The sequence below is a fragment of the Nymphalis io genome, chromosome 24, assembly GCF_905147045.1.
Source record: "Nymphalis io chromosome 24, ilAglIoxx1.1, whole genome shotgun sequence".
In the NCBI taxonomy this organism is placed as follows: Eukaryota; Metazoa; Arthropoda; class Insecta; order Lepidoptera; family Nymphalidae; genus Nymphalis; species Nymphalis io.
Genome location: NC_065911.1, coordinates 8,240,538 through 8,266,322, shown reverse-complemented (window position 1 = coordinate 8,266,322; position 25,785 = coordinate 8,240,538). Strand labels below are relative to the sequence as shown.

The following is a 25,785-nucleotide window of genomic DNA, read 5'->3' as shown; positions in this document are numbered from 1 at the left end:
ATTTAGCAATTTATTCATTTTACGAATTTGTTTTTTTTTATTAAGTCAATTCATAATCAAATTTTCATTGCACGCGTAGTTTGCAAGAGACAATTTAAAAACATGTGACCTAACAATGAACCTTGTAGGACACTAAAGTTCTTAGTTTAAAATAATTTTTACTAAGCTAAAACTAAATTTAAGGACACGTTTTGAGCCGAGTTTGAAAATGAAAATTATAATATATATAATTTTGTAGTAATGAAAAATATTTGTTAGCTTTTTAATGTTAAGGTTTATTTAAAGCCAAACTAAAAAACTAAAAAAAGCCGAGATGGCCCAGTGATTAGAACGCGTTTATCTTAACCGATGATGGTGGGTTCAAGCCCGGGCAAGCACCATGGAATTTTCATGTGCTTAATTTATGTTTATAATTCATCTTGTGCTTGACGGTGAAGGAAAACATCGTGAGGAAACCTGCATGTATCTAATTTCATTGAAATTCTGCCACATGTGTATTCTCCCAATCCGCATTGGAGCATGTGGTGGAATAAGCTCCAAGCCTTCTTCTTAAAAGGGAGTGGAGGCCTTAGCCCAGCTGTGGGACATTAACAGGCTGTTACTTTACTTTACTAACGCATTACCAAATATTCAGTGTTTTATTAATGGGTATCTTTTATCAAAAGCCTATTATTTTAGACTAGACTATTTTTTTCATCATTTTATACATCATTATATAATCTTTAAACGGTTATGAAATATATTTAAAAATAAATAACACACGATAAATTTCATTTACTATTTAATGAAATAAATAAACTAATGTCTAAATAATACATAATAATATTTGGCACATACCAACGTCTGCTAAATATAATCGAATACAATTATGCTGGTTTGTTTTGAAATAGATGTTTTTATATAAAATATATAATGAGAGTAAACACTTAATTGTACATAATGTGATATTGATTACATTTTTGATTTAAATTGCATTCTAATAGTACAGAATTGTAACTTATCTGTAATTTGTCTTGTTTTTAAATGAGGTGATATAATAATTGCTTCAAATAATTGTAATAAAAGGTGATATTAAAAATCTATGAAATAAAGTACATTTTGATATGTAACTTAATACACTTAATAAGTAAGTATGTGAATTACGCCTACATTTAAAATATTTGGAAGCACGATATTGATTTATATAAGATTTTTCTTAAACAAGCAAATGACTAAGACATTAATATAAATTGCAATGATTAATGAATTATTTGAATGAATATAAATTAAACTGTCGATATTTCTTGATAAGATTAATTTTCAACGTAATTTCTTGATATTAAAAAACCTAGGAATTCATAGAACATATTTACTAGTTTATAGATATACAATGATAACATAACATACAGACATAATATTATATTTAAATGAAAATTTGGCAACGATTTACATAATTACGCGATGAGTGAATACAGTTATTTTTTTTTTTGTAACATTTTTTTAAATATTTTCTATATTATCTTAAAGAGCTACTATAGTCAAAGATATAATAGAAATTGACATTAAATAGATATTAATAGACATTTACTTGAACACGATTAGTTTTTGGAAATCCACACATTCCACTACATAAAACATTTATAATTTCATTAGACATATTATATGTCGTTATACATATGAATAAACATACAAATATGTAAGACAAATATTTAGTAAATAGTAGATAAAATATTTTGTAAATAATAACTAATTAATATAGGCCAATACATTGTGATATTTCATATAAAAAATCTACAGTATATGTTTTATTGATAATGTTTTAAATTTTGTATATAAGATTTGTGTTTTTTTTATTTTTGATACATTTGGTCACGGATCGAACACAGTTGTTTCATCATTAAATTTGAAATTGGTTTGAGCTTTGAAAGTATTTTAATCAATTAAATGTCTACGTGAAATATATTACGCTATTAAAGCTGAACCAAAATATTTAGATAAGTCAAATAAGACTCGTAAGTAATAATTAATGATAAATAAACTATTGAATTACACATGTTACATGCACATGCTTTTGATTACATAGTTCTCATTGTATATATTGAAGTAGAAGATTAAAAAGCGATTAATCTAACAATATAATTTCAAAAACACCACACAATACTCGCGTCTAGAAGCGTTTTACTCAAAAATATCATAAAATACCTAATCTAATAATTATAGTCATTTTTAATCTTACATCTAAATCCTTTCAGGATAATAACAATTAAAATATTTCTTTAAATAATTATGCGATGTTTCAATATAAATCGGATAAAAATAATATTACTGATGTATTTTAATTTCACTAAAGATTGTCCAACATTTATTATTAAATCCAATTATTATATTATATTATTATTAAAATCAATTATCGATTATAAGTGGTTATATAAAACAATCTATATACGTATATATTTAATATTATATAAAGCATTGACTACATGGAAGACGACAATAAGATAGTTAACATTAGTTCTCATATTATTAACTAAAATTAATTAAAATTATTAAAATATAACGTAAGTTACAAACATACATGAACGCATCGCGTCGCACCCAAAGTCAAAAAAATCGGTGAGACATAAACGTTTAAACACACAAACTTAAATATAAATAATATTAATAACAAAAACGAATTAATAAAATTAAAAAAAAAAATTACATCTATGCACTAGTGATTAAACACGCTTAAACTAAACAACCTACGTAATAATATGACACAATTTCTTCTTATGCGATAATGATAAAATTGTGTGTAAATCAACCGAATATTTATTTGTTGAAGTAATCTCAGACACATCGATACATTTGAATACTCACTTTATCGAATCTCTACCCGATTGAGATCGAAAGGTGGTAAGTTTTTTTCTTAAGCCTTTCCGTGTTTGGCTTGCTCCTCTTCTTGCATTTTTGTGCGTAGCGCGGGAACATCTTCGGGGATACGGACGATTGTGTGGAATTTCTGGAATTCGTAATACAAAAATGTTTGGTTTCATTTGTTTTAATAATCAAGCAACTGTAATCAATACTAATATTTAAAAGCTGAATAGTTTGTATATATATTAATATATTTTGTAAAAAAAATAATATCCTGTAATAATAATAATATCCTGGGACTTTATTCACAGACGGCCATCTGATCCCAAATAAAGCAGAGCTTGTGCCATGGAAACCAGACAACTGATATACTACATATACTACTTTTCTTTTGTTAATACATACTTATATAGATCATTACACCCAGACTCAGAACAAACAGACATGTTCATGCACACAAATGTTTGTCCTGGGTGGGAATCGAACCCACAACCTTCGGCTTGAAAGGCAGGTACCTACCAACCACGCCAAACGGCTCATCAAAGGAAATATAACTTACAAGCTGTGTTTGTCATAACTGCTACACTATTTTATTATTAATTTATGTATCTAGATTCTAAGTTTTGAGCACTTTCAGAGCTCAACAAAGGAATACAGATATTTGAACATAATAATCTTAGGACCTACCAGTCCAATTCGGTTTAATGAGTTTTTACCCATATATTGTTAAAGACTTTAACATAACGAGGATAAAAGTAGCGCAGTAGCAAATAAACAGTGATAAAAAACTGCTATGATAATACCTAAAGATATGAAAATCACAGTGAAATATATTAAAAAATGTAATACCGACCTCCATGTTAGTTCCAGGAGTCACTCTCCACAGATAGATCATGTACCCGGGGATGCACAGCATGGAGGACAGTGCAGTGAACCAACCGAAGGCGTGCGACCACCAGGGATACTCGTAGTTCATATACTTGATAGGAGTCCACTGAACCAGGTTGAAAATGAAGACGCTCTGCAAGTATATGAAAATATATATAACTTTATTTTTAAAAACTCATCATATTAATAATAAAAAAGTAATAACAAAAAATATTGACGATTAAACTATTTCTGCTTAAAAAATATTGTTTGTAACTTAAGCCTTAATATTTTAACATTTTGTTCTTATGCTAACGATAGTTAATATTATTGATTTCATACCAAAAAAATAAACGTGTTTAAATAATACTTACAATACAGATAGCAGGAGTGAATCCAACCCAACAGAACTTCCACCAAATAGTGGGATAGTAACCAATCATTTCTTTGATACCATCGTAGAAACGGTTCACGCCAAATGCCCAAGATATGGATACACACTCGAAGAAGATCAGGAAAAGCAAGCAGAAGCCTGATACGGCGTAGGAGTCTAAAATTTGGAAAACGTACATTCCACCCTGTAAAAAAATTGGAAGGTATTTTTCAAGATTGCCATTATTCATCATCATACCTACTGGTGTCAAGTTAGTTCATTTTTTGCCCCGAGAATTCTACTTAGTCATAATTTTTATAGTTCTATTTTTAAATAAGATTAACAAATAAAAACCTTAAAATTTTAAGTGTATGAGTAAAAAAATTGGTAATCATTATTTGCATTGCATTAAAATTTCATTTTTCATTTTCTTTATAATATATTTCCTAAATATTTCACTAATTCTCTAAAAATTACCTCAGAAATACAAGAAAGTCCGACCAAATACGATATAACACATGTAATAGCGATGAATATTTCCTTCCTCCTCCTCAAAAGCTTGGGCCATTCGTCAATCACAGCCGTGATGAAACCTTCCATTGTACAGAACTGGCTGTCAAGACCTATGAGAAGCAACATGAAGAAGAACAGGCAAGACCACAGAGGAGCTCCTGGGAGCTGGAGAACCGCTGATGGATAAGCCAGGAAAGCTAACCCTGGACCTGTAAGATAAGATTTATAATTAGCTCTTTCGAACACTATAATATTATATAAAGTAAATATAAAAGAGATTGTTTTTTTATATTAAATAATTGATTGATTGGCATGCGAATATTTTTAGAATATGTTTGAAATTAAAGTATTTTAATATATAACGATATAAAAAATTGTATATCATAGTCTACCTGATGCTGCTACTTCCGCTACGGGTCTTTGTTGTTCGTGAGCCATAAAACCAACTACGGAGAATATCACGAAACCAGCAAACATTGAGGTACTCGAATTAACTGAACACACTATTAATGCGTCCCTGAAATAAATTGTTACTTAATTCATACTTGTAATAATAATAATAATCATTTATTCTCAGACAACAAAAGTCCATACAATTGAGATACAGCAAAAAATTACAAATTTCTTACCATATTATTGTTAGTAACAAGAACTAAGTTAGACTACACAATTAAACTATTTTTGATTGTTGTCGCGATGTACGGCACGCCAGTACTTAACAATAGGATTTTTAGGGCACTCAGAGCAAATCCTTAAAATCTCATTCACAGAATTCCTAGTGCGGTACCAAAATGCCGCAATCCGCGACCTAACAATCGCAAAATAATCAGGGACTCTGGCGTCGGCAAACATGGCTGACGCACTGCAGTACCTAGGCAATGTCATCAGAATGTGATACGCGTTGTTATACTGCACTTTGATGTTATTACATGCACTTTTTATGCCGTTGCACCACAACTGACACGTGTACAAACATTGACAATACGCTCGAAACAGCGTCAGCTTTGCCTCAGGACTACATCGCCCAAACCGACGTGCAATCATATTACACCGAACAGCCAAAGCCCTTCGTTCACGATCTATGTCGAGGTTGTCGCGTAGATCCGAAGTAAGAATATGCCCCAAGTACCTTAACTGCTCTACTCTTTCTATCGATACACCATACAAAGAAACCAGCGGTAACCTCTCCGTGCCCCCGCCCGAGCGGAACACCGTCATTTGTGTCTTTTTTACGTTGTACATGAGGCCATGCTCACTCGCGTACCATTCACAGACGCTCAATAATCTCCTCAATCCTCTAATTGAGGGACCCAGAAGAACCATGTTGTCAGCGTAACTGAGATTATTAACGGACGTTGTGCCTATGTGGCATCCAAGCCTTGTACTTCTAAGTTCCTCAATTAGGTCATTAATGTAAACGTTAAAGAGATCCGGAGAGGTCAGCCCACCTTGTCGCACGCCGCACTCCAGTTTATTATAATGGAATTGGATATTTTAGAGAACAATAATAATAAACATTAAACATTTTTTTCTGTTTATTTTACTGTTGATCAAGATACTATTAAAAATGAAAGAGATGAAAGACGTTGAATTATCAAGTTACCGTAGCAGACATGATATCCGATAACGATAGAAAAAAAAACATATACTAATTTATTTGGTTAAAAAATTCAATAAATTAATACCATAATATCATAGAAACGCAGATTTTTCTAACCTCTTAGCTTACTTACTTGTAAACGTTGTTTGTGAACTTATTGTAACTTCCCAAAGCTACTAACGTCCCCAATCCAAGGCCGTATGAGAAGAATATCTGTGTAACCGCATCGATCCACACTTCGGACTCGAGAAGTTTCGACATGTTAGGCATTATGTAGAATTTGATACCTTCCATCGCTCCGGGTAGAGTTATACCTGTTGGTGTAATAGTTATTTATTATATCATAAATGTAAATAGATAAGACAGAGAATCATAGTTTTGAAAACTTATGCACATATGTAGTTCTTTAGTTTGTTTCTTTTTGCAATTTTTTTCTTTTGCAATAACTTTAACATTGTCAATTTAAAGCCTCGATCAATTTATCTTGTATTTAAAATGATATTTTTCTTTTATGATTATAATTTGTTTAATTGGCAATGTATTGTTATGTAATTATTATACGTGTATATTAAATTGCATCTAACTTTTTTTCTGATATTCTAACTTGAAGTTATCTTGAAAATAGTAAGTCCCTAGTAATCGATATAACTTGATCGCCTTTAACTTGATCGTCTTTCGTTATCTCTATTTTATTACGTTTTCATTTGAGTAATGTACAACAATACAGATTATATAAATGAATTAAAATAAAGTACACTTTTGTACCGTTTTCTTGTAAAATTTACTACATCGGTATTTATTTAACTCACCTCTTATAAGCAATACGGTTAACAAGAAATAAGGGAACAAGGCTGTGAAGTAGACAACTTTGCCAGTCCACCTGACTCCCTTCCAAATACAGAAGTAGCAAAGCACCCACACCAGCAAAAGTGTTCCAGCGAGTTCCCAGCGAATATTACCAATGTGCTCAATACCGCTTGAAATTTGAAGAGCACGACGTCTGAGAAATGAGTATATAATTAATTTATACAAGTATAAATATTTTCGCTTTAACACAAACTGTTTGTATAACATAGGTTTTCTTTTTACGGTTTTTATTGGACGCTATAATTAAATTTATTACATGTACATAAGCTGGATAGATGTCTTAGAGTTATTTAGATGTCTTAAAGTATAAGCGCAATGGAGAACTCACTCCCAAAATTCCTTAACAGGATCGGAGAGGATAGCTTTGCTGATATTCTTGCCATTAAGAGTACAAAATGTTGTCATGTCCAAATCAGACCAGCAAGTGAGGTTCTTCCTATCGTAAGGGTTAACACAGGTATCTGTGTTCCAATAGTTGTCACATGAACGCCAAGGGACATCTGTAATAATAATAGTGATTAGAACTCCATAAACGCCAACTAATTTAGTATGCATATTTATACAATGCATATTGACTTACCTGCTCTCATAGACATGAAGAAGTAGAAGATAGCCCAAGCAAGAATCACGATGTAATACACGTTCATCCAACAAGACATCACTGCAGCAGCATATCCGATACCTTAAGCAAAATATTATCATATTACTCTAAAAAGTCTTCAATTTCAAACAAATTTCAATTTGATACCAGAAATAATTAAGGCAATGTCATTAATGCTGAAGAGAAAACATTAAATTAAATTCGTTTAAGACATTGTTGCTTCAGGGGTGTTAATTGCTTGGAATAAGTTATCCTTTGCAGCAGATGTAAGAATTATTGCATCGATTCGTTTTATGGATACTTGAACAGTGTTTATTTTGATGATTAAAGAACTTGTAGTTTAAATCGCTTAGTCTTCTAAATATAAATAAGAACGTTTATTGATTTTAACCATTTTTTAAACATTTAATTGTTTTTATCGGTTTATTTTTACCTGCCAAATAATAAATTTTCTTTTGATCTAAAATATTTCTGTTATTATATAACAATGTTAAATAATTTGTTTTATAAAACACTTACCTTTAAATATGGGTGCAATCTTGAATACTCCCAATCCACCGATCGTGAGCATCTGCCCCATGGCCAGTTCCATGAAGAACATCGGAATACCAGCAAGGAATAATGTAAGGAAATAAGGTATGAGGAATGCTCCACCGCCATTTTTGTAGCAAAGGTAAGGGAAACGCCACACATTGCCGAGACCGATGGCTAGACCTATGACTGACAGGATAAAGTCCAACTTACTACCCCATGACCCTCGTTCAGGAAGGTCAGACTTGGACTTGACCACGGTGCTGAAAATAAATTTTCATCTAAGCTTCCAATTGAAAATAAATTAAATAAAAAGTTTTTTTGTTACATTCGTATAACCTTAAGCGAACCTTAAGCCAAATAAAATAATTAGTTTTAATGTTTCTCTACTAGATTGATATTAACTTCAACAGACCCATAATGCATCGTCACCGTATGTTCAAGTGAAAGAGTGAGATAGCACAGTGATAAACACTATGTTTGCCATGTGCTGTTTTTCAAAAACCGCTAGCCAATCAAATCAAAGCTTAAAAAGCCAAGCGAAAGCTTAGAAGGTTATACTTATAAGCTGTAAAGTTTGTTATTGTTATACTTACGTAGGCTTGCTACTGACTCCTTGAACACTCAGTTCGATGTCTTCGCCGCGAGCATCAGTTTTAGTATCCATATCTGTATCTCCTTCTAAAACTCCTTCGAAATGAAATCTTTCTCGTCTTTGTCTCTCACTTTCTCTCTCTTTGTTTCCCTCACCAGCTATATAATTATCAGTCAAGTGAACTGTATTAACATTTTTATAGAAGTACGTCGACTAGATAAGTATCTTGTACTGGTCTTTAGTGTTTTTCTGAAACAAGAAATGACAGCTATTATTAAGCGACTTTTTTCGTACGTGTATATTCAGGACTGATTTTTCCGATATTGCGATTCATCAATCCATTCATACGTATATATTTTTATGTTTTGATTATGTTTGAAATGTACACGAAATTCATCTAATATTTCCATCGTCAAAAGCTACTGTATACAGGACATGTTGTAGTTGTGTGAAAGCTAAAATAAAATATAATTAATGCCTTTATTGAATTTAAATTGTCTAATAGAATAATGAGTGTTATATTTTAGTTATAGTTCAAACGCCTTAAACCCATAGCCTTCTTCGCATGGATTTGAACGTTGGAGGTTGGTTTCGACTATCCTCTAGGATAATTAATTCTACAGGACCGTACCATCTTCCGGCTAATAAACATATTATATTAAAATGGAGCTGATAACTTTATCAAAGAGTACAGACAAACAAATAATTAAATACAATAAATTATTTCTTGGGCTTGCTATTTATAAACTATTATTTTACATACGCCGAGATGGCCCTGTGGTAAGAACGCGTGAATCTTAACCGATGATCGTGGGTTCAAACCCGGGCAAGCACCACTGAATTTTCATGTGCTTAATTTGTGATTATAATTCATCTCGTGCTTTACGGTGAAGGAAAACATCGTGAGAAAACCTGCATGTGTCTAATTTCACTGAAGTTCTGCCACATGTGAATTCTACCAACCCGCATTGGAGCAGCGTGGTGGAATAAGCTCCAAAAAAAGGCCTCCTTCTCCTAAAAAAGAGGAGAGGAGGCCTTTAGCCCAGCAGTGGGACATTCACAGGCTGTTACGGATTTTACATACAAATGTCGGACCAAATAGGCCAATGATGGGCAAACGTATTTCCATTTCTCATTATACGTATTGCGACTAATCTTAACTGAAAACTTCATATTTCAAGCCAGACGAGCAGCACTGAATATTCATGTGTTTAATTTATTCTAATTATTCATCACGTTATCAACCGCGTCACATCGTCAGGTCTTATGAAAAGAGATCAACACTACGTATTTGGTTTTGCAGTAGAATAATACGTGATAGGGCTAGGAGTAGGCTACCACCAATATTTCATTCATATATACCACCAATATTCATGTATATCTACTGGTGGTAGGGCTTTGTGCAAGCTCGTCTGGGTAGGTACCACCCACTCATCAGATATTCTACCGCAAAACAGCAATACTTGATATTGTTGTGTTCCGGTTTGAATGGTGAGTGAGCCAGTGTAATTACAGGCACAAGGGACATAAAATCTTAGTTCCCAAGGTTGGTGGCGCATTGGCTATAAGCGATGGTTGACATTTCTTACAATGCCAATGTCTAAGGGCGTTTGGTGACCACTTACCATCAGGTGGCCCATATGCTCGTCCACCTTCCTATTCTATAAAAAAAAAAAAATGTATGTCATCACGTATCGCCAAACAGTAATACTTGGTATTACTTCCGGTTTAAAATTTGAGTGAACCAGTGCAACAACAGGTACAAGAACATAAATAGGGTTGGTGGCTTGGTGGTTGGTGGTATATTGATGATGTAAGATGCTTAATATTTTATGCAGTGACCATCAGGTGGTCCATTAAGCAATATATCTACTTATTTTAAATAAAGAAATTATTATGAGTGACCGATTAAGTAGTAAAGAAAAAGTTAAATCTCATATCTTGTATTAAATATTTCACAATAAGCTATGAATATTATTCGGCGTTTGAGTAACATTACTTAAATAAAATCAGCATAGATAAGTTAGATAGACAAACAGATTGACAAATTCGTTTGTAGAAAACACCAAATCGTATTGAAAGTATCTAAGTACATAGTTGATACGTCACGTGACCAACGATTTAGGTAAGAAAGGCGATAGAAATCGCTTCGACTGGAATCGAATTCACGTGTCTAAGCCCGAAACAAACATCAAAATTCAAAGACGTCGATTATTCAAAGATTTATGGATAAAAGATAGACATCGCTCTGCTGGAATCGAATGTATTTGCCTAAGTGCCCTGGAGTCGCAATGAATTGAATACGGGCCAAGTCCACGGTCAGGTCAATTGAAGCTGTGAGGTTGAGTGACCAAAATGACTTAAGAAATTTATTTATCTATTATTGCAAACAATGCGGTAGAGCTATCCTGTAAGAACAAACCTAAACTTACCGCAAAACAATAAAAGTAAAAGTAAAATCATAGAAACTGATATGGAGCATTGCCTATAGTAATTATCACTGTCTTCTTAGTTAGTAATTCAATATAATGTTTTAATAAATTGTGTTATCCTATTTTAGTTTGAGTTATATATTATATAATACTATTTTTATATAAGGTATGTGTATTGTTGGATTATCAAACAAATAAATAAATAGGTAAATAAACATTAAAAAAAATACACAAGCAAAATTAGCGGATCACAGTAAGTTGGTTTACGAAACTTAAGATACAAAGTGAATTCTTAAATAATTGAATTACAGAATCCTTATGTTATAAAGATATGTAACAGTTTTAAAATAAATAGTACAACCAGCTCACTTTACAAGAAGATTACGGAAAGAAAATATCGGAAATAATTAGCGTTTAAATAGAATAGTAACCATATATTTCTTAATTAGTCAAGTGTTTTTCAATTGCAGTGTAAGTACCGAGACAGTTATAGACTATAATAAAAACGATTTTATTGGGAAATAAATATATGATATATTAAAAAATTGGTATAATCATCATAGATGATTAGTTTCCAGCCGCGGCTTCGCCTACGTATTAAGGGAGAGGCTAGGCAGGAATGATGTATCGTATGTCCTTTTCTGTACCTGTGACCTAATAATCAGTTGAGTAGTAAATACGTGAATGCGTAACAAACAAAAGAACTGTCCCTATTTATAATATTAGTAAATATTATGTTATGGTTTGAGTAAATACACGCGCACTCTCCATCAATCCCATAATCCGATTGGACAGTAATCCTATACCGGAAAGATATCAGGCGCTAGTCAATGCTAGGCTATTTTATTTTCAGCTGTTATAAAAAGGGTCTGTTGTTAAAACAGTGAAGCCAATAGCGTAACGTGCCTTGCGAGTTTGTAAAATTAAGCTAACCTGCGAACTTCGAGCTGCTGCGAAGTAAATAAGACTTTCTTGCTTTTGGATTTTGAAACCAGTTATTTAAGATCTGGTCTTATATCAGTCATATTAAGTTGAATTAAATATCATTAATCGTTAATATCTTTAAAAGCCATTTAACACTAACAAATGTATAGTACTTTAACCAAATAATTAACTTCTGAATGCCTATTATTAGTATGGGTTTACTTTTGTTTTCACTTTGCTATATATAAAAAGAAAATTATGCAAAACATAATTATTTAAATACTAGTAGTATTTAATTTCTCATAACTCTTTTCTATAAAACAAATATCCGACGCCTCGCGAGATAAATGGCTTACATATAGACTATACTAGATCTTTTCACGAAACAATAAGCCCTATATTCTCTGGTGCTAAAAAACATTACAGTAAAAAGTTACAGTACAGCCTGTAGATATACCACTGCTGGGCTAAAGCATTATCTCCTTTGAGAAGAAAACATGGATCTTTCACATCATCGCTCCAATACGGTCGGTGGATACACATGTGGCAAATTTACATGCAACCTGCATGTATTAGTTGAAAATAATGTTTCCTTCACCGTTGAGCACTAGATGAATTTAAAACACAAATTAATCACATGAAAATTCAGTGGTGCTCAATTGGGCTTGAATCCGCTATTGTCGGTTACAAAATGACATTCTCTATCCACTGGACCAACCCAGTTCTCATTTCTATGTATAATTGTAAAATATCATTCTGAAATTTAAATAAAGTGGACTATCTCAAAAAGTAGTCAACTGTGCAAGATCTATAATATATACAGAGCAAGTGATATGAGGCGCAGGATCAATGGATTTAGAAGCATTCCGAGGCAGGTACTTTAATCACGCAAACTTCCTATGCGTACTATTATTAACAATTACTTGATACAAAATATAGACAGTAACTCTTATTTGCCTGACTCTGAATTTGAAAGTAGAATCTCAAGAAATTCATACCTTATGGGCTAGCCACTTACAAATTAAGCAGCTTATACACATAATTTATGCTTCAAATATTGTTTAATATTATCAATATATTACTATTATAGTCGTATACAACAAAAATTATGACAAATTACTTTTTATTATGTTCGTCTAAATTCTCATTACTATCTAACTTGCGTTGCAATCAATCTATAATTTATTTGCTAACAATGATCCAATAAGAGTTCGTTACACGTATATTCGTTACGTTGATGATATTATACCAAAAGGATGAATAAGTAGCTATAGGCTAAAAGTACACAATCACTTAGGCCTGACAGTGGTAAATTGAAGATAAAGCTAAGTGACCACTTATCATCAGACCCGTTGACAAGCTTCCCTTCTTTCTAGCCCCTAAAAAATACTGCTACTAAAACGGTGAGATTAATGAATCATACTCCATACAACTTAGCAAGTAACTACTCCTATTTCTAATACACGAATTTGTCCTAGATGTACGAGTATATTGTTATTCTATACCCGTTTAATGTATAACTAGAACAGTATAAAATAAAATATATAATAAACAAGTTTATAAATCTTTTAAGTTAAACTTACTATAAAATAAAACACACACAGCACCACAGTACACTATAACACCACACAGCACACAAACATTGTCATACACTAAACACAAAACTGGTATGTATATCCGAACAACCAATTTTCGAACGCAACCGCAAACGTCAAAGGCAACAAAATGGCGGCGGAGAATTTGACAGGTGCGTGTTGTCCCGCCACATGCTTGGGCACGAATGTGGTATCACTGCTTACCATCGCACCCACTACAATATGATCTACATGTGAACCCTTCAACTGTCAGTCGTTGAAAGAATTTATGAGCGTTGCTCGTTTGACAATTCTGACCCTCCGGATGGTGTTGGTGATCACTGGGGATCATCGCGGGAGCTTGATTCGCTGACATTGCCTCGGCTAGATAAATTGATCGGCGATTGTTATTTCTACGAAGCCATTTGTTAGATTGTTGAGATAATTCTGATGCGACAAGCTAGTGATTGCCCATTTTGTAACCATTTGACTGCTACCAAGATTTTTATTGTGTATTTACAGCTTCTGTATATAAGGCAAACATATATAAAATGTTTTCGAAACAAACATTTTATTTTATGACTAAAATATAGTCATTTTTATATAATTTTATAATATCAATTACAATCTTTAAATTAAATCCTATTCTGAACATAAATATTTTTACTCAAAAAATGTTTTATATTTTACGCTAGAACATGAAATTCACTCTTTTCGTGTTAATAGTCTAAGTTTTAAAAAGGTGAAACTGCGAAGCTCATCTACTTATATACTTATATTATATACTAAATCAATATCTGTAACGCACTGCATCCTTTGGTGTATGTTTTTTGTAATAAAGGTAATAACCACACACACACACATACACACGCGCGCACGCACGCATACGATTTCCTCGCATTAATATTAAGCAAGAAAGTTTTTTTTTTTACTGTAAATATTAATACTTATACTATGTCTACTTTTATGTTTTTCTCAAGCTCCGTATTATAACATTTTAATCCTGTGGCCTTACTTTAGTAACGAGTAATAACTGTACAACCATTTCTGTGACGCTGTTGATTACAAGTAAAAATAAATAAATAAATAATCAATATAGCAGGTTTTTTCAGATGAGCATTTAAAAAAACCCTCGTAGTGACGTCGACAAATAATTTAATCTTTCAATATATATAATACTTATTTTATCAATAAAACATTGTAGTTTTCATATTTTAATTTGGTATATCTCACTTTAACCGTACATTGTAATAAAAATATCACATGAAATATTTTTCGGCTAAATACATTATATGTTCCACCCTTTTATGTAAAAGAGAATGGGAATAGTGTCTGTTTTATATATAGCATTCTTTTTTCTTGTAGATTACTTTTATCCACCTTAAATCTTCACCCTAACCCGATGTAATACGAACGTAAAAATACCAAAATAGAGCACTTCCATGGTATCATGGCTTTATATGTCAACTGAAAAACTCTTCGATGAAAAATAATAAGAAATGTTTTTATTTTTGTTTTTTATTTTAGTATAGGTTAGTGGACGATTGCCTCCTGATGGTATGAGGTCACCAACGCCCATAGACATTGGCATTGTAAGAAATTTTAACCATCGCTTTCATCGCCAATGCGCCATCAACCTTGGGAACTAAGATGTTATATCCCTTGTGCCTGTAATTACACTGACTCACTCACCTTTCAAACCGGAACACAACAATAACAAGTACTGCTGTTTTGCGGTAGAATATAGTAGTAGCAGTAAAGTTTATATGTACCAGTTACAATAATTTGGTCAATAAAGCTTTTTAATAAATATAACCTGTCTTAGAAATATTATCTTAATTTGACTTAGAGAAGTAGAAGAAAGACAACCAGGTATATTTTAAAATTATTAGTTTCATTACAAACTGAAAAGGTAACCCTTATTAATATGCCAGTAATTAATAATTAAGCTGTCATTTTATATTGCTAATATGGTAACACAAAGAGTAGGTATAAATTTAATATTCTGTTAAATAAGTAGTTGTATCATTTTTATTAATAATTTTTTTTCCGATGGTTCGGTTGTCGGGCGGACAAGTAAGTCAAGAAAGAAAAATTTGCTTCAGGAATTTTCCTTTTTAAATTTAAATTAGGTTTTTAAATTTTATTTAATCTCCAGACCAGTTGACTTTATATGTGACCAAGCCCATATCAGAAAATCAATTTTTTCTTTTTTTAATATTTGGGTGTATATACAAATGGGCGACCCGAGTAGTCACACCCGTCAAATGCGTCCAAACGTTTGTCCAAACTTGGGATCTAAAATGTTATGTTATTTGTACCTGAAGTTTCATCGGCTCATTCGCACTTTAAACCGGAACACAACAATACTTTGTATTGCTATTTGGCGCTAGTAATTTTCCTGCTAGACTGTCATTTCTTAATAATTCTATAAAATATCATATTAGTATAGTAGTTTTAATTTAAATATGAACATTTTTGGTAATAAATTGTCTGTTAAAATAATTTAACGACAATGATTTTTTCTGAAAGTTATGTGTAAAGCACGACAAACTCTAACCACCTGTGGTCTTGTAGTCTGGGTTGTGAATAACCGCCGTGGCTGAAAACGATCAAAAGCCCATCACCATCATCAATATAACCTTGCTCTTTCAACTGGTATTAGCTCATACCTGATATCCTCTTAAGGATAAGGTTTTTGAAGATAATTGCACGCTGTCGCAGTGCAAAATGCTGAATAAATATATGGCAGAATATTATGTGACATATGCTGATTTATTCACGATTTTCCTTCACGAGATAAAATAATACAAATCAAGCGCATAAATCAGTATCGATTATCCAGATTTACACCCACACACATGCTGAGCTTTTCTAGAACACTTTTTAATACAGGCATTTGTTCTTAAGCATATATACATCTTTAAGTTCCCAGATAAAAACATTCATATAGGTCAAAAAAGAAAATGTATACCTGTGCCTACTTCGCTATTTCGCTTGTTAAAATAATAACAAAGTATTACAGTAGTTACCTCACAACGACTTCCTTCCCTTTGTCTTTTGATTACAAAAAATGGAACGAAAGATCTTTTTCAAGAAAATAGCGACCGTTTTATTTAAATCGTGTACTGTTTCAGCTATTTATTTTATATTTAGAACGTGAAATTTATCTATGTGTGATAAAAATGAACTTGTCTTAAGGATTATTCATTAGATTCCAACCGCGCCTCTTTAGTACCCCATGCCCTTATCTGTAATTTTGACAACTTGTACGCTGAATATTATGATGATCGGTTCACTATAAGTAAATTTCAACATTTAACAATCACGCTTTTTGAATTGTAGGTCGAAACTAATTCCAGCAATAGTGATTATGTGTGTGTGTGCTGTTTTCAGCTTTAAATAAAATTCATTGTTCTCATTTTAAATAACAGTTTAAAATTATAATACGATAAGTTTTTAGTTTGCGAAATATGAGCGAGTTTTCACTCGATCTCGACTCGATTTGATAGGAAAACGAAACGAAACGAAAGGAAAAGAAAATTAAAAACTTAAAAAGGTACTTTTACCTTTTTCGCCCAAAAATATAAATATATTTTTTTCTATGGGTTCAAATTTGCATTTATTTGAGTACTAACAGTTATAAATTTCCTTTTGAGGAGCAGTTTTTAAGAGTTTATTCTACCACGACTTTCCAATGCGATTTGGTGGAAACATTCCTTACGACGATTTCCTTGAAGCAAGCTATCTTAACTAAATAAACTATAAACACAATTTAATCGCATGAAAATACACTAGCTAGATTTGAATCCGCAATAACTAATCGAAACTTCATAGTAGCATTTTACTCAACGTAATCAGCGAGTTATTTGAAATGTCAATATAAAGTAATTAAAGAGAAATTTCGCTTAAAAATTAACTTTTTTTGTACATAACTAGTATTTATACTAAAATACTAAGTACGCTTTTATACTAAAATATCTCAAATAGCTTTTCCAATTAATAAATTTAAATTACATGCGAAGAAAACTATAATTACTCATTAAAGAATTACATAGATGATAAAAAAGTACGGAGTTAGCATTCTTTGATTTCCATAGAGGATAAATAACAATTCAATTGTATGACATTATCTATGTAACTAGATTGTTAAAAAAGAATAAACTCAGTAGGTCCTTGCCGATTCTTCTAGATACTAAGTACTCCTTATTTATTCTAGCGGAGGCTAGTTCTAGTTACTGAGGCTACGCCGTAGCTGAGCTTTTAAGCATGTATACAGTATGTCTTGCGGATTATTAAAAAATATTGTATAGTATTGTTGAAATGAGAAATATGTATTTTAATGTAACTTTCCAATCCAATGCGCTATAAAAATCAAATAAATTAAGCTTTATAAATATTTAAAACAAATCGTATTAGTATATATAATATTATATAGTATATATTTTTTATACTCTTGGGGTATTTTAAAAAACAAGCATTTAAAAAATTATATTCTTTAAAAAATACCAGTCCATTCATTATTATCATTCCTATAATATAGACAACAAAAAAAACAGTTTTTGCTTTATGGGTTCATTTAAAATGAAAAAAAAAATTAAAAAATCACAGCAAGAAAAAATATATTTAATAAAATAATAATTTTAAGAAAATTATGATATCTTTCCCAACCAATATATTTATTTCGTGTTGAAATATCAAGTCAAAATGCAATTATGATTAGCACATATCAAAAATATAGAAACAAACTTTTGCTTTATAACTAATTAAAAAATATTTCCGAATATGGTAAAAATAAAGCTACATCAGAACACTAAACAAAATCATTAATAATAACTATTGTCATTGCTGATATAACTTGCTCTTGTGATATATGAAAAAATAATTAAATTCAATCATTCAATTCATAAATAAATACCACGCACTTTACTTATTGTTATCTTACTTGAAACGTTACCTCTTTTCTAAAAAATATATTTATTTACATAAGACCTAAAACTTCTTGCATGCCTATCTATATTTTATAATTAAAATTATCTCTGGTACTCACGAATTTCCCGCCCTTAGTGCTTGCAAGGTGACACCTTCACCATAGCTTTGCTAAACGGAGACAAAGGACATATTAAGGGGATACGAGGTCCTTCATTACACGCATGCGTACAAAACCCGTACCCTACCAAGTATCTTCGTTCGCAAGTAATAATTAAAACGTTCAAATAACTAGTCAGTAATATACTTTCTGTCTCTTTCTTTTAAACTATTACAAATGAATGTATATGTATATGTAATTCTAATTGCCCTATTAGTTAAAAGAGACCAAAGTTTTTTTTCTTTGTAAATGATGCATGCATGCATGATGCCTATAGAATAAAATTGTATAAAAATATTAATGTAAATATATAAATCAAAGTCAGTTAGTCAAACAATTATAAAACTAATTTATAAAATAATAATGACATAATAGTATCATAATTAAGCAGTTTATATATTTAATTGAAGCCGTAACAGGTTTATCCGCCCTCATAAAATAATTTCCCGCCCAAAGGACCACAGATTCGCAAACTTAGTAACGACAGAGAAATGTCGAAAACTAAAAAGTCGTATAAACGAATGCCACTAAAGAGGTTTCAACCCTATTTTATACTATTCAAGATCTTTTACAAAATGCATTAATTATTTTCGAGTTTAATGACACTTTCGCTTTCACAATGAAAAGTTATTTAAATTATTTCAAATAAAATTTTATTTTCATTACATTCTCATATAATATTTTAATATTTCGCTTTTGCAATTCAAAGAATGAATATCAAAGTGTTATTACAAGACTGTACCTGTTTTATTTATCTAACCTTGCTTTGTCCGGGGCTTTGTCCGGAGTTCATAGATATAGCATTTGATATTTGCACATAGACATAGAATTGCTTATGAACCGTTTCGTGTGTCCATACACAATATTAGATGACGCATAAAATACAAATGAATAGCTTTAGTTATAAAGAATTTACATATTATAGATCATATATTTATAAAGCAGTTTTTTTGCTCTTTTTTATGTTATAGGCAGGTGGGCAAATGGGCCATCTGATGGTAAGTTGTCACCACTGCCATAGAAATGTAAGAAATAATAACCATTCCTTATTACTATTTAAAGCGGTTTGTCGGTGAAGTCTGTGGTAGATCCTGAAATCGATTTAATTCAACACTCCAACATTATAATATTACTAGCTAATCGCACGGCTTCGCACGGGTAGATAAGAAGAAAAATGTATTTGGGATAGAATTTGCGTAAAATCAGTTCTTAGGGAGCATCTACGTCGGGGAAGGAGTAACTGTGACAAATTTCAAGTCAATCGAGCGGATAGCTTAAGAGATCTCGTGATGAGTGGTGTTTCGCTTATATAGAACTTTTTAATAACGATGATGACGTGATGCATATTTAATTTAAAAAAATGTTTTTATTGTACTAATATTATTTTGAATAAATTTTTAATATGGTAACAATTTTGATCCGTGCGGAAGATATTACAGTACGTAAAAATAAGTGTACTTTCTATTCCTTCCTTCAGAAATCTGACACGAACAGGGTGATATCAGACGTCGGAACTTTATTTATTTAGGTTCATTTGTTTTCCGCATTGTAAGACATACTCCCGCCCTTGGTTTAGTAATTATTATAGATTATATATATAATAAGAATTATAATCCTTGAATATATAATAAATAAGCTAATCGTATCGGCTTCGCACGGGTAGACAGGAAGAAAAAATGTATTTTGGATATAGGATAAACGTAAATCTGTGGGTGTCTACGTCGGGGGAGGAGTAAATGTGACAAATTTCAAGTCAATCGGGCGGTTATGTGGTCTCGTAATGAGTGGTATTTCCATTATTTATAGATTAAGACTACTATTAACCAGCAGCTACTTAATGCAAAAGCTGTATGTAGCAGTTCAAAGTGCAAATAACGTACCGTCCTGGGTACAAAGCCACAGGAGAATCATGTCGTGTTGTTTATTTACTATTTGTACATCATCATCAACACTAATTTATATTTTTTAATTATTTTGGATATATATATATTTTATATACATATTTTTATTAATGAAAGTTGAAGAACCACATAAATCGTATTATATATAGTGTATTATAAGAAACAATTAAGCCACATTAATTCAACCATGATTAACGATACATTCATCAGCAACGTACAAGATTATCAATCATCAATAAATATTGGGATAATTATGATGGAATATGCATAAGGAGTTACTTCCAGGACTGGGAGGCGGAATTTCAAGGCCCGTATCGATCCATTGACCCAATTCCTATGGTGTATGTGCTGTGAAGGATTGCCTTAATGTTCGGAAACCAGGACAATAAGGGCAAGAATACGAAACGCAATTTAAATAGTTGTTTAATTTACATATAATCTTGTAACGCCATTTTGGAAGATACAAAATCAATTAAATTGCATTCAATTTAATTGATACTACTGATAATACCGGTTCGTAATGTATTACCAAGAACCAACAAGAAACTCAGTATAGCTACTCCTTTTCATAAATCAATCATACTTAATAATAATAGTAATGTACTATTTAATTTAAATATACTGTATAAAATTAAACGAACACATAACTCTAAGCTTTTTTTATCATCTATATTCATACATAATAAATTTCTTTGGTTTTACAACTTTCATTAATAAAAATATGACTTACCTTTCACGCCGAAGTTGTGGGCTCGATTCCCACCCAGGACAGATATTTGAGTGCATGAACATGTATTTTTGTCCTGAATCTATATAAGTATGTATTAACAAAAGAAAAGTAGTATATGTAGTATATCAGTTGTCTGGTTTCCATAGTACGAGCTCTGTTTAATTTGGGATCACATGGCCGTGTGTGAATATTATTATTATTATTATTCGGATATTATAATAATAAGCCCTATTTATTAATACATATTATATATTTAAATTAAATTATTGATAATAAGATATATTATATATATATTTCCAAAGTTGGTTTAATTTTATGTGTACTTAGAGTCCTTAGAGTTATACCGTGGAGATTAACATGAAACCTTAAATGGCCTGCAATCTTTGCCTACAAAAAAGGAATCCGTTATGTGTTCGATAATTGAAATGAATTCAATTTTAACTGGCTTACACTACTAGAGACTCAAGCGCTTACTGAGCTTTAAAGAGTCTAGCGGTTCGAAAAAGTGATAGTGCGAGCGTCCTGGTTACAATGCCATGGGACAATGATAGCGTCTTTTCTATAATTTTTATATCATATCAATATAGTTTTAAATCTTTATTGCAAATTCTAAGTCGATTATAAGGTATGCAAAAACGGCCTTATGACTTACAGGCTATCTATAATAAGGATTAAGGCAGGCACAGAAATAGCCATAGTGTGCACTTACATTTAACTTAAGTAAAAAAATAACTTAAGAATAAGATATAATATATAAGCAATCCATAAACTTAATTTTATATAATCTTATTCTTATATAATTATTTACATGTACAAGCATATATATTAGGCCCTTACATATGAAATTAGCGTTTTGTCGTACTGACCACTTTGATCTGAAATATCTCCTCTTTGGTTAAGAATTCCAAATTCAAATTTATAAATTCATTTAGCTGGTATATTTGAGTTTTGAAAACAGTCATTCATTTGTTTTTTCCTCATTATTTTTTTCTTTGGTGTCGCTTATTACCGCACAATGGAAAACATGAAATATTGGTATATTTACGAGTACGTGTTCTACTGTGGCACCAGTGCTGCAGAAACAGCTCGAAGGATTAATGATGTGTACGGCACTGGTGTCGCAAAAGAAAGCACGGTACGTTTTTGGTTTCAACGTTTTCGTTCTGGAAATTTCGACCTTCAGAACCAATCCCGTGGAAGGCCGGAGACCAAAATGGGAAATGAAGAATTAAAGGCTATTCTGGAAGCGGATACATCACAAAGCACTTCAGAGATAGCTGCATGCTTCGGGGTAAGTGATAAAACTGTATTAATCCACTTGAAGCAAATCGGGAAAGTAAAAAAACTTGAACGATGGGTACGTCATGAATTGAGTGAATCGAACTTGCAAACTCGCGTCGACTGCTGTGTACTTTGCTCAACCGACACAATAATGAGGGGATTTTAAATCGAATCATTACTTGTGATGAAAAGTGGCTACTATACGATAATCGGAAGCGCTCGTCGCAATGGCTGAACCCTGGAGACCCAGCCAAATCCTGCCCTAAACGAATATTGACTCAGAAAAAGTTACTTGTGATTGTTTGGTGGACCAGCGCCGGTGTCGTTCACTACAGCTTTCTTATATCTTTTGTCAGCAACTGCAAACCATGAAGGAATAACTAGCTGCTAAACAACCAAGATTGATCAATCGCTCTAGGCCGCTGCTTTTTCACGACAACGCAAGACCACACACTGCACAACAAATAACCTTTAAGTTAGATGAGCTACAATTGGAATTTCTGCGACGTCCACCGTACTCCCCGGACCTTGCTCCAACAGATTACCATTTTTTCCGGAATTTGGACAACTTCTTACAAGGAAAAAAATTCAACTCCGATGCGGCAGTCCAAACCGCCTTCAAAGACTTTATTGATTCTCGCCCCTATGGTTTTTTTAGTAAAGGGATCTCTTAATGAACTACCTATGAGATGGCAAAAGTGCATAGATAACAACGGTGCAATGTTTTTTTTTTTATCGAATAGGAAGGCGGACGAGCATATGGGCCACCTGATAGTAAGTGGTCACCAATGCCCATAGACATTGGCATTGTAAGAAATGTTAACCTTGCGAACTAAGATGTTATGTCCCTTGTGCCTGTAATTACTGTCTCACTCACCCTTCAAACCGGAACACAAAAATACCAAGTACTGCTGTTTTGCGGTAGAATATATGTTGAGTGGGTGGTACCTACCCAGACGAGCTTGCACAAAGCTGAATGAAATGAATATTAGATTTTATTTTTCATTGTAAATTCTTTATAGGTAATTAGTTACATTCATACTTCAATTCTGTAATTTCTTTTCAAAGTATAATTCTTACAAATTATCATTATAAATCTATATTTGATATAGAATCTTAAAGAATTTTTCTCAAAATCTGTTTAGTAATTGATGCATTACAGTTTCGTAAAAGTGCCCTATTTCAAGTCCTAAATTTCATTCAGGAAGTATAGGAAGCGTGCTCATGCCCCCCTAACAACTTCCGGTCGAGGTGTGAATGTACAACGCACGAGAACCACGTAATTGTGCTGCACATGAGATGACAACTACGTTGTTATCTCAAGAATTATATATTTTAACGCTAATGATTCATAACATAACATAGCTGAATAACTTGTTAGTAAAACCTTTTTGATAATTATATTTTAATAATATATTTAAACGTACAATATTTAACTTTACCAAATAATTATCAAAATCAAGGAAAAATCTTAGAAGCACACTATATTATTTTAAAAAATTAAAATAATAACTAGCACTGGCTTTTTAAATTATGTTAAGAATTAGAAAACAACTTCGTAGGTTATTCATTTAATATAACCCTTCTAAGTCGTATTGCCTCTACTTGTGAACAGAAGGGCTGGTTCGATTAAACTTAAAAATACCATACAGTATCGTAGCAGCTTTATCGCAGCCCGCAGTGTAAATATTTTATGTAAATTATAAATAATATGCAATTAAAATTTTATATAATTTGGAAGAAAATTAAGAATTAATCTATTTTTTATATTTTTTTGTTGAAATGTAATAATTCATAAAGTGATAATACCAGCAGAAATTTGTTTATAAAATCGAATACTTCGCCTCGGGCTGTATTGATTTTGCGGAGATGGAAACTTGGAGTTAAAAAAATATTTTAACTCCTTGCATTTATTTAGTGTTTCTCGCTATCTTCATTTCTTTTGTACATGTTCAAGCCAGAGTAGGCACCACTGAATTCATCTCGTACTTGGTGCTGAAAACATCGCAATAGAACTTCCATATGTTGTCAAAATCTTCCACTATTCCTCATTAGAACAGCATTAAGAAAAGACCTATAGAAACCTTCAACACGAGAGGCCCAGCTGTGAGATATAAAAAGCAACAGCCTGTGCATGTCCCCCGGCTAGGCTTAGGTCTTCTCTCCTTTTTTGAGGAGAAGGTTTGGAGCTTATTCCACCACGCTGCTCCATTGCGGGTTAGTGGAATACACATGTAGCAGAATTACAGTAAAATTAGACACATGCAGGTTTACTCACAGAGTTTTCCTTCACCGTTATGCTCAAGTCGAGATGAATACAAACACATAAACACAAATAAAACACATAAACACAAATTAAACACATAAACTTCAGTTATGCTTGCCCGGGTTTGAACCAACGATCATCGGTTAAGATTCACACATTCTAACCACTAGGCCATTTCGGCTTTTTTGTGTGATATATTGTAATAGGCTAACACTTTTTTTTAATATTAATTATTCCCAACACATATCTCATAATGCGATGTATACCACCGGATCTAGATACATCCGCGCGTCGGCGGACGTCGCGCCGCTCCCGTGGGACGCGCCTCCCCTGCCACGATCTTTTGTACTGCTGATCACATCCTATAGTAAACAAAGCATACGTAACCTAAAACAGATCTCACGTTCCTTCGAATCATATTTTTTTCGCCCATCACGAGAATTTATAATAAACTTATATATCAAACATTATGTTTATTACAGAAGAAAATACCTTTTTGTGTAACATAAATACAAATTTATCCATATGTCTTGTTTATCTAACACAAAGTTATTCGGTCTAAAACGGTAAACATTGGAAAAAATATAGATAAGTACCAAAAAGTAGTTCAGGCGGGTCTTGTGATAATGGTTGTTTTATAACTAACTGCTGAAGATAATAGTACAATGAGAATTAAACCTTAAGTTGGTGGTAGGACTTTGTGCAGGCCCGATACCACCGACTCGCCAGATATTCTACCTTCAGCAATAAGTATTGTTGTGTTCCGACTTGGGTAATTGGGCCAGTATAACTACACGTACAAGGAA

General features: G+C 32.2%; 1 protein-coding gene across 1 annotated transcript; it reads right to left on the bottom strand.

The window, feature by feature from the left end:
* Positions 1-1,789: 1,789 nt before the first annotated feature.
* LOC126777870 (sodium- and chloride-dependent GABA transporter 1) lies at positions 1,790-13,964 on the bottom strand. The gene is made up of 12 exons (XM_050501123.1): positions 13,722-13,964; positions 8,784-9,031; positions 8,176-8,450; positions 7,636-7,737; positions 7,384-7,555; positions 6,998-7,188; positions 6,322-6,502; positions 4,981-5,105; positions 4,553-4,797; positions 4,077-4,280; positions 3,689-3,856; positions 1,790-2,980 (listed from the first exon to the last, which is right to left on the bottom strand). Exons 2-12 carry the CDS (start codon positions 8,852-8,854, stop codon positions 2,888-2,890), a joined length of 1,827 nt encoding a protein of 608 aa, XP_050357080.1. The 5' UTR covers positions 8,855-9,031; positions 13,722-13,964; the 3' UTR covers positions 1,790-2,887.
* Between the last annotated feature and the right edge of the window lie 11,821 nt (positions 13,965-25,785).

What these genes read in the sequence shown, in the direction of transcription:
- LOC126777870 (XM_050501123.1), bottom strand. Translation starts at nt 8,854, where the DNA reads ATGGATACTAAAACTGATGCTCGCGGCGAAGACATCGAACTGAGTGTT. An exon ending in TTCACAAACAACGTTTACAA is followed by an intron (nt 5,106 to 6,321) that starts GTAAGTAAGCTA and finishes AATTTATTTCAG; the next exon opens with GGACGCATTAATAGTGTGTT. An exon ending in AGCGGAAGTAGCAGCATCAG is followed by an intron (nt 4,798 to 4,980) that starts GTAGACTATGAT and finishes CTTATCTTACAG; the next exon opens with GTCCAGGGTTAGCTTTCCTG.